At 35.8% G+C, this 18193-nt stretch overlaps 1 protein-coding gene across 4 annotated transcripts in view; it reads right to left on the bottom strand.

Moving 5' to 3' along the window:
- CaMKI (Calcium/calmodulin-dependent protein kinase I) overlaps nt 1-18193 on the bottom strand; it is an 815424-nt gene that overhangs the window by 13594 nt on the left and 783637 nt on the right. For all 4 annotated transcript variants that reach the window (XM_081762890.1, XM_081762892.1, XM_081762891.1 and 1 more), the window contains one exon: nt 16352-16439. In XM_081762890.1, coding sequence (XP_081619016.1) covers nt 16352-16439 — 88 coding nt within the window. The remainder of the gene's footprint in view (nt 1-16351; nt 16440-18193) is intronic.

Raw genomic sequence — 18193 nt, forward strand, 5'->3', positions numbered from 1 at the left:
ACAAGGAAATGTATGTAACGTATTTCAAAACGATTACACTGCCCCAATATCACAGAAACTCCTGCTGAAAAAGAAAACAGAGGTCCTCATCGTTGTAAACACAAGTGCTTGTATACTGATCTAAACTAATATGGTTTTGTCTAATTTCAGAATGGAGAAAACACAATTAAATAGTCTATATATAGCTAATCTATGTTTACAAAGTAGAATTGGGGACAATATGAAATAAGAATAGATATAGTTTGAATGTCATCACCATTTCAAAAAAAATCAAGATTAGTAAAAAGCTTATTGACAAATGTACAGTACAACCATGGGCATTAAATTTTGGGTGTACACTGTAGTTAACGATTTTTAGCGCTTATTACATTATCCATCTGCCTCTGGCTAAACTTGAGTGATTAGTAAGTGGAGATGATAGAAAACTTCCCTGTATGAAAATGTTCCCCCCCCCCTCCCAGAAAAAAATATTAAAACAAAGAAATAAAAATAAACCAAAAAAACAAAATTAAGTCGATGGAATCTATCCTGGCAATCGTACTTACGATACTCTGAACAAGAGTATCGGTAATAATTCTTAAACAGGCAAAGTGAGAAATGGAGACACAGACACGATCTACTGCCATGAATCTTATACCACGACAGCTGAGCGTTTTAGGTTTTCAGCATTATATATATACACACAGTGCAACCTCTACTAACGGACCCGTCTATAAAGCGGACACCTCCCATAACGGACATATTTTGTAATCTCCAAACACTGTAATAGGAAAAAACATATTGGCAAACCTCTCTAAAGCGGACACTCTCTAGTACGGACATGGACAGTCTTTCTTGTCTTTTATAGGTATTATTTATCTCCGTGTTACGGACACTTTCTCTAGAAACAAGTTGGAAAGTGCAGTAAAAATACTTTTTTAGTAATTCATACGTATGTCACCAAGGAAGAACATGTGGGTGTGACAACATTTTGCCTCCTCAACTGTCTATTCAGCAACCCAGAGGAAGGGTCTCTGTTTCACAACACCCTTATATCCTTTGCTTGCATTCCACTCCCACCCACTGCTTCAGAAACAAAAGTGATTGACAGTTGCCCACTGTTTGGAATGACACATTCTACTGTCCCGCTGGAATCTCTAACCAATCAGAAGACAAGTTTGGTATTTTTGACCACGGGTACGCATATTGTCTTTTACAAAAAGTCATTGCTGGACTACAATTAACTCACAAATTAAAGGAACACACCGAAAACGTAGTAAGTAGCGATAAGTGTAAAGTGCAGAGAACTATAACATCTTATTCCCATTTTGTACCTCGAATTGGATGGCACAAAATAATGCAGGTACACTAACATTTTGGTAATATTCATAAATACGTGATTCATGCAAAAATATATTTTTTTTTTCTAATTGCATATTACCTTGTTTATTAATTTATGTAAGAAAATATTGAAACCTCTCTAAGGCGGACACCTCTCTATAGCGGACAATTTTTGATTCCTCACGGTTGTCCGCTTTAGAGAGGTTTCACTGTGTATATATATATTCTTCGTGAAGACATGCTAAGCAAGGAGTGCGATCATACTAAATAATTTGGCTACGGAGTGAAGAATAAATAAATAAATACATTCAGTAGTCTAGGTGTATGAACTACAACTACTCCGAAAGAGTAGCATACTTATGAACCGAAACCATACTATTGTAAACTGACAGTACGGTGACATACTGATATTAAAAGATTAGAACAAAAAGGCGTAAGCAAAATTTCTTTTCTAACGTGAGAACACATTAACAATAGTTCATTAGATTTCTTTGTTTACGGGTGCGTATTCTTCCTGTGAACATATTTTTAAAGTTTATTCGCAATATTCCTAACCAAATCGAAACGAAAAATCCCATGTCTCTCTTTGCGGCCAAGTGACTAAAGCACATGGTCCTGGGTTCGATTCGCAGTGGGAGTTAATTTATTTTGGTTCAGCGTTAAGGTGCAGATGATACATCGGTGAAAAAAAAGAGTAAAAGAGTATTAAACAAACCAAACCAAACTAATCAAACAAAAACACTATTATGAAGCTGTAAAATTAAAATAGTGTTGGTGCGACTGAAATGTCCAATTGACATGTGACTAACAAAGGTGAAAAAAAAATGAAAACTATAATACTACGTTAGTCAAAAGACTAAAGCTACACATTTCTGTCATGTTTCAAGCAACAATTGTATTCCACAACGAAAGAAATCTGGAGTATGCGACAAGAAGAACCAGTGAATGGCACGCTACACCGTTTGGTAATCAGAGAAGTTCTTCCCTCGCAAGAAATGATCGAAATTCCGAAATACGTGATAATCGGTAGGAGAGATTTCAAGAGAATACGGTGCGTGAATAAGAGTTTTAGATTATAGACCGTAGACAGTCTTCTCGTTGAAATGAATCTTAGAACAGTATGTATGACGATCGCCATTGCTGTGGTTGCTTGCAGATAGTTTTTAACATTGTAACGATCCACAGCGATGGTTTTGCTTCAAATACATGATGCTACCATAGATTACCGCCTAAAGTTTTGGCACTTTTCCGGCGGCTAGGTGTGCAGAACGTCCCAGTTTGAACTCCTAAAGGAAAATCACCCGCAATTCTATTGTTTTCCATGGCACACTTTTATATGACCCTAATCAAGAATGCAGTGCCTTCAGTGTGGCGTGGCATTTCAGCCTCTTTTCTCAACATGTACAGAGTTTGTAATACAGTACGCGTGATCTCAGTTCATTCAATAGTTGCAGTATAGTGTGTCGTTTCCTACCAGGCACAAAATCGGAGTTTATCTTGCATCAATCCAAGACTTATGGACCATTTAAGTAACTTTCAAATCATTGATCTTTTACAGTTAAGAAAATGTATTACAGAAAGCATATTTATGTTATGCTGGTGAGTCTTACTGATGTCATATTGCTTTGTTTCTAACAATCTTTGTATGAAACGTATATTCACAAGTATTAAAGGAAGTTCAGTTCTGTACGGAGATTTGTCACAATATTATTATTATTATTATTATTATTATTATTATTATTATTATTATTATTATTATTATTATTATTATTAATAATAATAATAATAATAATAATAATAATAATAATAATAATAATAATAATCTATGAGCATCTGAGTTTGAACCTAAGATTTTCGGTTTCACATGTTAACGCTACATTGTTGAGCTATTATCAATTACGACTATTTTATTTCCTAATTACAGATAAGCATTTACATAAGAAACTCTCCTCAGGGAGATATTTCATAGTAGTATTAAAAAGATCTTTTTTAAGAACAACATTTTTACATGTAACTATTTCTTTTCTGGCCTCCAAACCACAGTCTCGTATAGGAGAAAAATGAAATGAAATGAAATCTTTAAGTTTTACGTCCCACGGTTATTCCGGTTAGGCTAAAGGAAACGGTGATGATGAGAAATGAATGAAATGGTGGAATGAGGAGAATCCCAAGGAAACCCACGCACACGGTGTTTATCCACCACAAAGTTCACTTGGCGCGAGCTGGGATCGAACCAGGGACCCCATGCACCAGAAGTGAACGCTCTACCAGTGAGCCACCGCGGCCCCCTTAACCCTTTGACTACTCCTGCTGAGATTGCTGATGCAATCGGAGAAGTAAACACGTTCTACAGGATGAATAATTAAACTCACGTAGTGAAGTAGGTAACTCATGACTCGAAGAAAAGTAAGGAGACTATGTCCCTAGTGACTTTTCCAGTAACTATTAAAGATTGTTTTCGCCAAGCGCAGAAAATATATTTTATATATATATAGTGTAAACAGATTTCGTAAACTACTATAATATTTTTAAAAGCCTGCAAGTTTTTACGTTCCCTTAGGAAAATTTTCTTCTGGAAAATGTTTTGTGGATTTGTAGAGTTCATGTGTAGTGTAAAAAAGGATCAATTCTGTTTTAAGTAGTGTCTGTTTTCTCCATAAAGAATATCTCGTAAGATGTGAACCTACAAAATAATGAAATTTAAAAAAAAAAAGCTAATGTTATATGTTCATGCTTTATTGAATAAAGAAGATGGATACTAGGTTCAGGTAAAGGATAGTTAACAGTGGGTGGAAAGAAATGATAAAATGTCGAGAAACCCCATGAACAAGATGTTCTTCTTCACAGTTTTTGTCTTGTGTCGAACCAGGGACCCTTTACACTAGGGATAAGCTCTACTACTAAGCCACTACCAATGCTATATGTCAGGCTCGGACTTAAGGGAAGGCTTGACGGAACTTCAGCTCTGGGTCTGCACTATGAATGAAGAATAATTCTGAGAAGGTGTTCATGTGAGTGATATTTCTCTCTAAATTACTGGCATGATTTGAGGACACACACAAACATTTTTGAAGTAAACCTATTTTATTAAGTTCATTCGCACTTCTCTCTACGTAACTTTTTATTGTAGCCTACAGGTATTATGCACTGAAAACTTTTGTAATGGCTTCTTTCTAAAGAGAGTTCTGCCTGTATTTTTTTCTAAAATCAAACAATTCAATCATGTTTCTTTCTGCGATATTTATGCAGTTACTCAAGGACTTCACTATATACAGCACTAGTTATAATTCGTCATATTGCCTGCGTATTCACAGTGCAGGTAGCGACATCAATTAGTGTGACTTTGTGCTATTAGAAATTAGCGTGACATACACACTAGAACGATTGCATTTTAGTGTGAGGAATATTGTACTCATACCTTGAATGTGATACTAACGCTTGCCTAACTGCACACGTCAGCTGATTGGTGCAAAAAATTTGACAATGTACGTCGCATTTCTTCCGGTGGCATTGAGTCATTCCTTCTTCAATGTTTTAATTTCTGTCGAAGTCGAAAAGCCCAGTTCACTCAAATATGTAATTAAAAATGAGCTCGGTGACATATTTTATCAACAGTGAGAGGAATTTCTGACATTTTACTAACAGTTTCTGAACCCAGGATTATTTCTACAATCTCTCTATATAAGGAGGCATTAACAACGTTTGAGCTATTGTGTTTTGTCTTGAGTTTCAGGCCTGCCATATATTTGATCAGAAGACAGAATATCTGAGCAAAGGTTAAGTACTGTGAGGAATGCAACAAAGCATCGCATTGCATATTAACTCGAGCATATGCTAGACACAAGCCTCCAAGATGACGAGACTGATATATACACAGTCAAGGTACTCACGCCTCTCTTACCGCATCCTCTCCTCCCTCTTTCTCTCGGCTTGCTGTCCTTTCTGTGGCCAATATGCGGTCGGGTTTACTGTAAGTTTGGACAATTTATGAAATGAAACATGAAGTGAAATTGCTAGATTTACGTCCTATGCTTATACCCTTTAGGCTAAAGGAGATGGATAGTTAATATAAGTCAATAATTTTTTTTCTTTAACATGCTGAATCACGATAGAAAAGGAAGGTTGCTTACGCATTTTCGTTGTAGTCTTTTAATATCAGTATTTCACTCTACTGTTTGTTTCAGAATGGTAAAGTTTTGGTTTATACGTATGCTATTCTTTCAAAGTACATGCGTGAACTTACAAAAGTGCGTAAACTATGCACCTAAGCATACACAATTTATTTACTTACTTATTTATTTAAAAAAAGCATATAATCCTTCATTTTGTAGCAAACTAGCATGACCATAGTCCTTGTTTAGCATGTCCTCAAGAAGGATTTTTTTTTTTTTTAACGTGCTGAAAATGCTAAAATGCTCAGCTACAATAATTTCTCAGCGACTGGTTTAATAACGGCAACCTTTCCTAGTTCATTCATGGTAGTAAGACTGCAAACGATCCTGTATTGTCTGCTGTGTCTGTGTCTCGCTTTCTCTCTTTATCTGACTTCGAAATGGATCTGTTTGTCGTGGAACGAAGGCGTGGGAGGAGCAAGTATACAAGAATTATTAGCTATAGTACTCTGCTTCTGAGTAGATAAGTATATTAAAGAAAAAACTTAACCAAAACTACTTTAATATTTTCCATAAGCAGAAGCTTTGCTTTGTATGTACTTAAACACAAACTATTTGCTGAGCTAAACAATATATTCACATTAAAAAACTACATGATGAAGCCATCAGACATCATCTAACCAGTGCTAGTTGGCGAAATTGTAACACGTATGTAGTTTTTAATGTGAATATATTGTTTTGCCCAGCAAATAGTTTGTTTGTGTTTAAGTCAAAACTACTTTCTTATTATGTTGTTTCAGTACTTAAGTATATGAAAATCTTAGAGGTATCCTACTATTTTAAAAGAAATAATAATAATAATAATAATAATAATAATAATAATAATAATAATAATAATAATAAAGGAATGGGATTCGATTCAGTTTCAAAATGCTGTACGAGTTTGTAGTGTTTCACTCTACTCACATATTCACGGGAACTCCGTTGAAAGGACTTCCTATTTTTTTTACTATACATTGAATTTTTTTAGTGTTTTGCATCGCTTCGAACCTCAAGAGAAGGGTTTTTCCTGTTTGTTTCAATGTTTGCGTACGAAATCTTAATCACAAAAGTTAATATATGCTTGGCACACAATCTAGATAGTAGGTTTAGACCAATAGATTCAACATTTTACTCTCTTCCATCCTTCTTTTTTTTTCTGAAATTTGTGAATTTTCTTTCTCTACTACAAACATCCCTCGAAAGCACGATTGCAAGGATAGACTCAATCAACCTTAATTTGCTTTTTCTCTTATATTTTTATTGTTTCTAAAATGTTTTGGGAACATTTTCATAAAGGTGATTTTTTAAAATCATCTCCAGTTACTAATCATTCAACTTTAGCCAAAGGTGGAGGGAAAAAGTAAAACGCGAAAAATCGCTAACTACAGCATACTCAAAATTTAATATGCATGGATGTACGTGTACATTATAATGTTACAAAAAAAAGTAAGTACTACAAAAGAGTCAATACTAGTGTTAATTTCAAAATATTCAATGAAAAATGAAAATCAAAAGTGACAAATGTATTTATTTATTTATATATTTGTGATGATGTGTTAATACAGAAACTGAAAGGATATGGAAGAAATAAGTGTTACTATGTGTTTTATAAAAAGTCAATTCAAGTTCGCATTGCAACGTGAAAGTTAGGTGCAATTTTTGATTAATTTTAAATTTAAAATATAATTTTACTTCATTTCCATACGGATTAACCATTTTAAAAGGATATATTACAGAACATAAAACAGCATTAGTAATAGTGCCACTCAACCGAAAAGATAAGCACATGTATCAGAGCAAACCCAATGGTGGCCAGAACCAAAAATTCAATTATATCACTTCCGTAGTTCTAAAACATACAAGTTTCTACACTTATTATTATTATTATTATTATTATTATTATTATTATTATTATTATTATTATTATTATTCAAAAGTATACATGAAAGCACTGCTACAATATTATTCAAAATATATTACGACATAAAATCAAGAGTAATTTAAGCTGAAATTTATATAAGTAATATAACGAATTTTGTGAAAATATTTGGTGTAATTCTAAATAAATAAACTGGAAGTTAACGTTGTCATTAAATATGGGGTCTTTAATTCGTTATCTACATTCGACATAACTGTTGTTTTAACTTCCAACTTTTGTTCTCCAAATATTCACAGGTGGTGAGAAATTAGTTTAGTTGCTTTTCTCTTTAAAAAAAAAAAAAAAAGCCTAAGAATAGATAAAAGAGAAAGAGGAACACTAAATAAATGTAAACCGCAAACATACACTCGCACAATGTTACATTTTCTGAATCAGATTGCGATGTTCCTTTGTTTCTGAAATTATATGTTATTTTGTTTCACGGATGAGATTCTTTTAATTTGCAAGAAGCAATGTTGATACATGCATCGTCGGTATAAATTTTGTTTTTGTCAACATGTCAATATCTTTTTTATGGCTACATTTGCAGCTTTCGTGTTAAAAGTTTCAAATACGTACGAGTCTTCTTGTCAAAGAAAAAGATTATTTCAATACTTGCGGTTTGTGAACGTTCAGATAAAGATGAAACTAGGATGTCCGTGTATCTGCACTCATCATATTCTCTGACTCTAACGTGCATATTTCTTTTCGTTTAAGAATATCGATTTAAGTCTTTGAATAACTACAAGTATCTTTGTGAGCTCTCTGAAAATATAGTAGTTTGGATAAGAATATCTTGTAGCCTATGAAAGCGTAACATTTGGAATGGGCGCCAGACTGTTACTACTATCACTACGAGTATTGTAATAGTGGGAAGCAGGCAGCTGCGAAGCATCAATCAGTCCGTCATCACATTGAGGGAAGGTAATTAAACACAGAGTTGCCTCGTACACAAATTAGACACCATTATAAACACTCTGATGCGGAGTCTGAAAGGAGTCGCATTGTGGATTGGTATGAAGCCGGGGGATTGCTCTGCACAACTGATAACCATGTGGGACATTCCAAATGTCACGGTAGCCCAATTCACCTTTACATTTCCATGTCATTCACCTTCTTTTTTTTTTTCTCACTTCAACTTAACTTACATATATATATATATATATATATAATCAACAAGGGTTGGATGAAAAGTTTGTAGCGTCACAATGAAAAAGTCACATTCAACATGTATAAACAATAATCTTTTGTATGCATATACAGTTTTAAAAAAATCCCTTAACGTGTCTACATTTTACACATTAAGCGATGAACGTGAAGCATTCCCCCCTCCCCCCAAAAAAAAGTATTTCAGGGGAAAAGAGTATTAATTTGGGAGGTGATCATACATGTCAGGTACAACAAAAAAGTTCGTATAAACATGAGTGTTCTGAATCTTTGTTTCAGAGATATCACTACATGAAATTTCGTGTATGTGTACATCAAGGTTATGTTGAAGTGCGTACTATGGCACTATATGACACAAAAATGGTGGAAAATGTGAAGAGGATTGAGTACGACAGTGCGGGATTGTTACAACAAATATTCGAAAATACTAACATCCAGAGATCTCTGAACCCGCGTTAGCAACTCTTGGGTACATCGATGCAATGCTTCTCTATTGCCGAATACGTGAGTCACTGCACTGATGATATGTTCCTGCAGTTCATCTGTTGTGTTCACTGGCACTGCGTATACCTTTTGTTTCAACCAACCCTGGACACAATAATCCATGGGCGTTAAGATCAGGTGATCTAGGAGGCCATTTCTACGGGCATGGTACTATGGTGGAAGTACTGGTCGACAGTCCGATTGGAATGACATGGTGCACTGTCCATTTGGTACATCATCTTGCAGCGTGTAGCAAGGAGAATATCCTGTAAACGCAGAGATATCGTATTAAAAAAATCAAGGTATGATGCACTTTAAACACGATTTTCCAAAAAGAAACTAGCATTAAGGGAAAATCGCATTTGGTGTTTGTTCATGTGAAATATACAGATTTTGCATGGGCAAATGGTGCCAATTATGAATATTGTTATTTGTTAATTACATCTCTTGTGAACGCTGCATTATCACTGAACAGTATGACAGACAGGATGACTGGTTATCCATTCACAAAAGGTGCATCGTAGAAGGTCATCACAAGCATGGAACGCCTGTACTGGATAAAATCCCTCTTCATTTAATGTGCGCCACACTGACACATGTAAGATGACATTCAGACGTCGTGACAAAATGCGGTGGCTTTTATATGGACTTCTGTTCATGGTAGCCAATCCACACATTTTTGCCGCGGTAACTTTTCTGTTTCGTTCACTTGAGACTCTAGCGCTGGGGAGGGTATCCATTGTTCGCAGTGAATAAAACGAACTGGTAAAATATCTGTCTGGTACTTGGCGATGTGGAAAGCGTCTTCGGTATTCTTGCATAACTGCAATGCTGCTTCCACTATATACATCACACACAATGTCCGTGTATTCTTCATGGGTGAACATGTGCGGCATTTTTACTACATACAGCAACACAAACCACCACTGTACGAACTACGTGACTCACTACTCACAGTTCTTCGCCACAATGCTTCTTTCACTTTGCCCTTTCCCCAGCCTTGCAAACTAACGTCCTCCGAAGGCAGGAATCATGCTACGGGGGTAAGACCTAGGTATGACGTTTATCTCTGAAACAAAGGTTTGAAACACATATGTTTATATGAATTTTTTTGTTATACTCAACACGTATGATCACCTCCTAAATTATTACCCTCTCTCCCTGGTTGTGGGTGATAGGAAGTCGATTAATAGATCTACAGCAAACGTATGAAAATATCCTATGACTGTCTTCAACGTAACTTTAGTGAGATCATGCATACACAAGGTGTCCTCATGATGGGTTACAAGGTGGTCTGTTGATTAGAAACGTCACGAGTGCGACTCGTAAAGCAAAATTTTATTTATGTATTTATTTATTTTTCACAGAATCTCATAGTTTTGGTGCATGAATCGCACGTGCTGATAAAATCTGGGTTTATCAGTTTCAACCTGAATACAAACGACAACCCATGCAATGGAAACACCTTTCCTCCTCAGCTTTAAAAAAGTCACAGATTATTCCATCTGTTGGTTAGGTCATCATGACCATTTTCTGGTATGCGAAAGGTGTCTTATTAGTTCAGATTATTCAAAAAGCCGAAGGTGCTACAGGAAACTACTATGTTTGTCTTCTAAGTAAACTGAATGCTGCCACTGAACTTTTTAGAAAAGGCGGAGAATATTGAGGGAAGTGGTTTTGATCATGCCCATAAAAGATCCCCGTCACATTTCAGCTATGACCATTGCCGAAGTGCATGAGTGTGGCTTGCAACTGATTTTCCACACGTTTTCACCAGATTTGGAGCCTTCTGATTATTATATGTTTCTTCAGCTCAAAAACTGTTTACTTGAATCCGATTCGCCTCGTGTGATAACTGCATTAGTGACGTAGAAGCTAATTTGTACATGTTGAAGGAAATTTTCTATCCAGTACGGAAAAGAAAATGACAGGAGCACTGGGTATAGTGTACAGAGGTCCAACGCAACTACGAAAAAGAAAAAAACAAAGTGTGCATCACCCTAGTTTCACTTCTGCATGATGAGGCTATGAAATTTTAATCCAACCCTCGTACGATATACAGATAATTATCACAATAATGGAAATACCTCAACAAAATACAACTTAACTGATAAATACAGCATTGGATCACTTTAGCCTTTAGTTAGCATGTTTAGCTTGCATTCGTTGGAGAATCAAGGCATACACTTGTGAATTGTTTCAAGAGAAACAGTGGACTACTTATCATACAATGAAACACTCACTTTTGTTAGCCATGATGAAGAGGAAAATCAGCGCCACATTTGCTTATCTGAAACTGCTGATAGATGTACAAAAATGTTCAAGTCAGGGAAACGGACCAGGAGTGATACTGAAGTTAATTCTGGTGTTTCTGAAACCAGGCCTGAACAGGTCTGGCTGTTCGTTTCAGCTCATCGTAACTTTGGACGATTGCACCGTTATTAGCGAATGAAATCTGTACAATAGGATGCACTTGGTTAACAAAAATGTCCACAATCACTGACAATAATTCGTCCTTTGAGAAAAAATTATATCAAGTAGTGCCTTGATGGTGTGGCCTACAGCAGCACAGATTCATCGCCATGTTTAATTATGAGGAAGAAGGCAGTCCGAACAATATGCCACTTTGCGCATTTGCCATACATAAACCTGGTCTATTGCTGGAAACCAGGAGCACGATCACTTATCGAACCATATTCCTCTCTGTCAAATATAGGCGATACTTTTTATATTATTATTAAATCGAAGAAGTCTCTCATTTTGCACAGCCAATGTCTGATCTATTACACGAATCAGTACTACGAGGTCGCCTTGCACACTCACTACCATACGCGAACGTAGAGAAAGCATATGGCAGACTTAGTCCATGAATGTATAGTGCTACAAACACAAAATGATTGCACGTTGTAGTACATGATTGCTTCAAATAATTTGATCATATATACGCATATTATTATCAAAATAATTTAAAAACGTGTAGAAACTTAAACTTACTTGATTAACACTTCATGAGACCATAGTTAATCTGCAGAGCAGCTGTAATTCGTCGTGGAATGAAGGCATAAATTTATGAATAGTGTCCACAGGAATATTGTGTCATTCCTCATGCAATGCAGCATACAATTTTGTCGGAGTCAATGGAGTAGAATATCTGGTTCGGAGTCTGAGCTCCAGATTTGACCACAATTGTTCAATAATGTTGTGGTTTTGAGACTGGGTTAGCTACAAGAATTATAGTTCATTATGATGTTCACGAAATCCCCTCTTAACAGCTTAAGCAGTGTGAATTTTTGCACTGTCATCTTGGAAAATTACACTATTGAAAGGAAAAAAAAAAAGGCTGTAGGATGCACATGGTCACTTAAAATGTCCTAATACTTAGTAGCAGTAATGCATTCTTTTAGCGTAATCACAGGGCAAAAGGAATATTAGGACATTGCTGGCCAGACCATCACAGAACCGCACTCATGTTTCACAGCAAGAAGACAGTTCGGAGCATATAAGCTTCTTTGGATGTTCACCATACACATCACCATTATGATAGTGAATTGCACCCGACCGCCTTAGGCTGTAAAATCCCTTTTCCACCACTAATCATATTCAACAACAATCGCATGAGCTCCCATTGAAAGAGGCTTCTATTCAGCACAGCTTGATTCAGTTTAGCCCATTCGTCCTTGCACGCTTTCTGGAATCCCTCAAGCATTGTGGCTCGAGGTTTTGTTATGTTCCGGTTTAATAGGCCAGACGTACAAAAGTCCATGGGTGAATCTGGTGATTTAACAGAGATGAGTCTAAATGAGATAGCCCTGGTATTTGCCTCCTGTTCCATACGAGCCATGTAGGCCGTCGTTGTTTTGGCGGTGTGACTTCTGGCTTTGTCTTGGTAGATATGGACTTTGGCAGTCTTACTGCCATATACAGCAGGAGCATGTTGGCGGCATAAGAAATTTAAGATGTGCTGTATATATAGTAAGCAGCATTTACCTTCGCTTTAAACGCCATTCTGTGTACGAGAAGCCCCCCCCCCCCTCGTACAGCAAACCGGCACTACCATAAATCTTTGAGCGAACTTTCCTTATACATGCGAATCCACTTTGCATGTTCCTTTTCATCGATAGGATGGTAGTATCGCACTACCTGCTTTAACCTGGCGAAATAGACACATGTGTCATCTATGGTGATGTTATATTGGCATTTCTCACCCGCTAGGTAGCTCATACTATGCTCATACGTTTGCATGCTTCTCTCCGACGAGCGATGTATGTTGGTATTAAGACCTGCCCCAACATGAAATATTGCCTAATTCCTGTCTGATGATCCGATTAACGGTTGCTAGTAACCGTCAGACAGGCGCTGCTATTTCACGTTGGGGTGGTAAATTCTCTTTTGTCACATATTGTCCTACTTTAGCAATGCCGTCTCGAGTGCATTGTAGATCTGGCTCCTACTTCTGATCAGGTGTTGAGTCCTTAGAGGGTGGACGCATATTATGATAGATTTGTACATGTGTTCCCTTATCAAATACTACGAAACCTTTGAAGTTACACTTTTTACTTTTTAATTTGTTGTGTTATGTAGCCCTCTCAGAACTGATTATTTTTTGGAAGCATGATTATTGCAGAGGCCCTTACTCTCTCCCAGCTTGCAGATAGCTATCTGTTTTACGTGTTACTTCTACAATATGGTACTGAAGAAAACACAGCGCCTCTGGCGGCGTCTGAAATTCACTACCATAAGGAACTATCTTCTGTACAAAAACACGTTTTCTTGTTGGAAATAGTAGAAATTAGGTAAAAGAGAATTAATCGAACTCATGAATTTTCAATCACTGACTTTTTTCGCGCTAAAACGTTGTTGGTAATGGCTGGCTAGCGGTTTGAAAACTCCAACCCGACTGTGGCTGTAAATGTTTTGTTTAGGCAACTCGCATTGTCATAATGGGCTGTTCCAGGTGCTAATTGAATTCTGCAGTCACTTTTTCGTATTCACTCTACGGTCCTTAATTGCAATCCTCTTCAAAGCTTGGTAATTCCTGTCACTGAGGCTTTCCTTCCGTCCACTACTATTCTTTAGCAATGTCATTTTGCCATGAGTTCTGTAGCCGGGATTACCTTTGGACACTATATCTTACGGCACACCCAACAGTGGACACCTTCGCCATTATTTGGCTTCTTTGAACTCCAAGAGACGAAGAAACTTCCAATTTGAATTACCACCGTCTGCCCACTACCTCTGTGTTACTATCTCACTCATCTTAGTGTAGAAAATTACAAATATTTGCATTATTTTGGTAATACAGTATGTGTGGGGGAATGTATCAACTGACCCAATTATGGCTATTTGATATTGCGATTTGTATCATGTTATATACAAATTACTTATCCACAACATCCATAACAAAGGGTTCACAAAACTTAAAATCAGGGGCGGCTTGCCTATAAGTGCTGCAGAGCTGCAGAACTACCATCTATTTTAGTGGTATAAAGGTATTTTCAATTGAGTTGAATTGTGTTAAATTTAATAAAGGTAATAACATGTAATGATGATATTTGGTCTAACGGTGTCCTGAAATTGTACTGCTAGATATGCTACATATCGTAGTATTACTGGAAGCACCTTCTGAAGCTTAATAATATTGCAAGAGCTGTGCCCGGATTGCCCTATGCTTTAGCATTGAAACTAAAATCTTCACCATCCGCACTGTATTACGTTTTCCTTGTTTCTTGGATAGGATTTACTAGAGCTGCACTCCCAGCAGCTCAGAACTCACGAATACTTCCGAAGAAGCCGAAGACACACGACGTGACGTACATGAGGCTTCCTTCTCTTGTTTTTGATAACGGTGTTCAGTGTAATTGTTGTGCGCTTTGAAAGTAATAGTATTCCAGGTTCAAGTTTGTGCAAATTTTCTGAACAAACACAATTTGTGTGACAATTTTAAGGAAACCATAAACCTTTTGGAAATTCTTCTAATTACCCCAACGACAATAACTGAAGCAGAACGTTACTTCTCTAATTTTAAAATAGTTAAAACATTTTCGAGAAGCACAATATGTCAGGAAAGAATCAATGCTTTGGCTGCCTTATCAATCGAGCGTGATTTCATATCCATCATGCCGAACTTTAATGATAGAGTAATAGGACATTTTGTATAGCAGAAGACACGTCGGATAGACTTTATTTACAAACGATAAAATATTTATAATTCAGTAGTATTAATAAAATTTCCACCTGTAGACATTACGTGAATCCGAAATTGTTATGGTATCTGAAAACAGTTTTTCTTACGATATGGATATGGTATTTTTAAAGTTTGTTACACGCAACGGTGGCGTATTTAGGGAGGAGCTATCGGGCTCAAGACTCCCAAAATTCATTTAAACTTGTAGGCATCCCAAAGGAAAAATTAAATGCTTATTCATATGCTGAGTATAGCTCCTCCCGAAAGAAAATCCTAAATACGCCACTGACACTCAATAAGCAAAACAATAGTGAGTTGTATATATATTTGTTAAATTCAATTATAATTGTCATTTACGTATAACGATTTGAGTGCTAAAAGATATGTGGTTCGTGTACATTTTATAATTAATTACTGCAAACGGGAAATTTAATATACAAAAAACTAACTGTGCAGAACTACCTCAGATTATGGTATCGAGCCGCTACTGCTTAAAATGCACATCACACGGATCCAAAGTATTGACTTTGAAAAACCAGAAGATTCTAGATGTGTTTTATAAAATAATATTGTAATGTGTACCGTTAAATATATTGCTTACATTCAGTACTATTGTACATGTGTGTATTAACCTATACCCGTATTTTGAAACTCCAATATTTTCACTATGTTGTACATAATTAATGCATTTTCATCAAACATAAAACACCAAGACATATTTGTATATCATTCAAAACTCATGGCCCGCCTCAATAAGTAAACATTTAGAGTAAGCAATATTTTTATTATTATTATTTATTTGTTTAGTTATTTTTACAGCGAATATCAAGATTCAGTTCAGAACAAACTGAAAGGAAACATTTAAGTACTAAGTAAGCCAAAATAAATAAATAAATAAATAAATAAATATAAACTTCCTTAAACAAACATCAATATGGCAGAACTTAAGGTGAGATTGTAGGTCTTACAAGAATTAACTAACGTAATAATATGAAACGTGAACGTGACTAAGACTTTAAACTATTAATGTTACTTGTATAATTACCCAAAAATAAATACTACACCGAATACAACATGCACATTTTTGTTCACATGAATTTGATATAAAATTTCGTAAGTACTAACCTTCCATCTTGTTTTGGCGAAGTTCTTCTTCAGTTGTTCTGACACGGTACCATGGATATTCCTGTTACTGGCAGCATTTCCTGAGATCCTGAAAGGTAACACGTTTTAAGGTCTAGCGACAGATATTTAACATTAGTACTTATTTATATATAAAGTAAGCAACTGAAGTAGTGAATGCATCTCAAGCCTTTACAATGAAATTGGCATTTAAACCAAGTAAAAATGCACATAGTGAATATTAATTGTGGACAACATTCACTAATGGTACTTTTATCTTAAGTCAGGGGTCTTTCATCTCTTAGTATGTGTTTCTGGAGATATAAAATACTGTTGTTCCTGAGATTAAATTTTTACTTATTTGCCCACTTTCTCATTAATAGAAATGAACACTAGAAAGAAAATATCTTGAGATATTACTCAGCAAAGTATGATCTACTTTCAAGAAAGTAGCTCTTTAAAGTAATGTACTTGACATACTTTCCATGGAAATATTTATGAGGAATAATTACGCTGTTCAAAATAAAATATGTACACCCATGTCCAAAATTATTGTCGCATGTCTATAAATATGTTGTAGGAATATAATTTGATAAAGAATTCGCCCGGTATTTCTTATAATGTTAATATGAGTATAATCGGCAATAAAACGAAAATAAAACTATCTTGTCCATTTGGCAACATTTTGTTTTACTCATTCTAATTTTCGTATTTATAATTCATTTCCTATAAAATTTACCACAAATATACATTTACCGATTATACACACACTATCAGCATTAAAAGTGCCCTGCACAATCATTATCAAATTATATTCTTACAGGGAGACAGTTATAGATATGCGACAATAATTTTGGACATAAGTGTACATTGAACCAAAGTCAGTACTTTTTATTAGCTTTCTTGGACTGATGAAGAACATAAAAATAAAATTGGAAGCTAAATATATTTTTCCCCTTATACATATCTTCACAAGAGTAGCAAACCTAAACCTAATCGGGGGGGGGGGGGGTAGAGAATCACAGCTCCCAAATACATGTGGTTTCAGGACACGTGCTATATTTATATACATATTTTAACATGGTAATTATTTTTCTATAATATGTTGTTGAATAGCTGGGGGGAGAGGGGGAAGGGGCAAGGGCGCCCATATTGTGGTTTCTAAGGTGGGCCAAGTATAAGCGACATTTCAAATATAGTTTCAAATTTTGTTGTAACTATTCTAAGAATTCAATTCAGTTTTCGATATTCCGAAGTACAATTTCTTCAAGGGGGAGCGCCTCACCTTGCCCCCCCCTAATGGGCGCCCTTGGGAAGGGGGCTTAAAATTCAGAAACCCAACTTTGCATACACCAAGGCTTTACATATTGTAAACTTTGAAAGAATTTATCAAAATTATTTAATCTACGCTGGCAAGCCTGTTAACGTTGTCATTCTTCAGCTGTTCTAAGCCATAAATTTAAATTGCAGTTATGTTGTGATGCTTTAGTACTTACAATTATGTAAATATTGAATTTTGAGGTATCTTTCTGTAGGTTTGTACAAAAGTCAGGCATATTGCATAAACACTGTAGATATATCGAGGAACGTTTGTAGAGGCAGTCACCGCTTCGCGACTTGTGTTTTAATTAAGAAATATGCCACGATATTTTGTAAAGAGTGACAATAACTTATTATGTGTGCGAAAGTTACATTTTCTTATCAAAAACAGCCTATGACACTTTATTGTAAACAGGTAATCGCTGTCATTTTGGATGCAAAATCGGTAATCAGGTTAAAACTTGGGCGCCACGTATTGCTTGCAATCCTTGTGGCATCAATCTAAGAAATTAGGTAAAAAGGGGG

Source organism: Thermobia domestica, chromosome 6 (assembly GCF_964235325.1).
Source record: "Thermobia domestica chromosome 6, izTheDome1.hap1.1, whole genome shotgun sequence".
Classification (NCBI taxonomy): Eukaryota; Metazoa; Arthropoda; class Insecta; order Zygentoma; family Lepismatidae; genus Thermobia; species Thermobia domestica.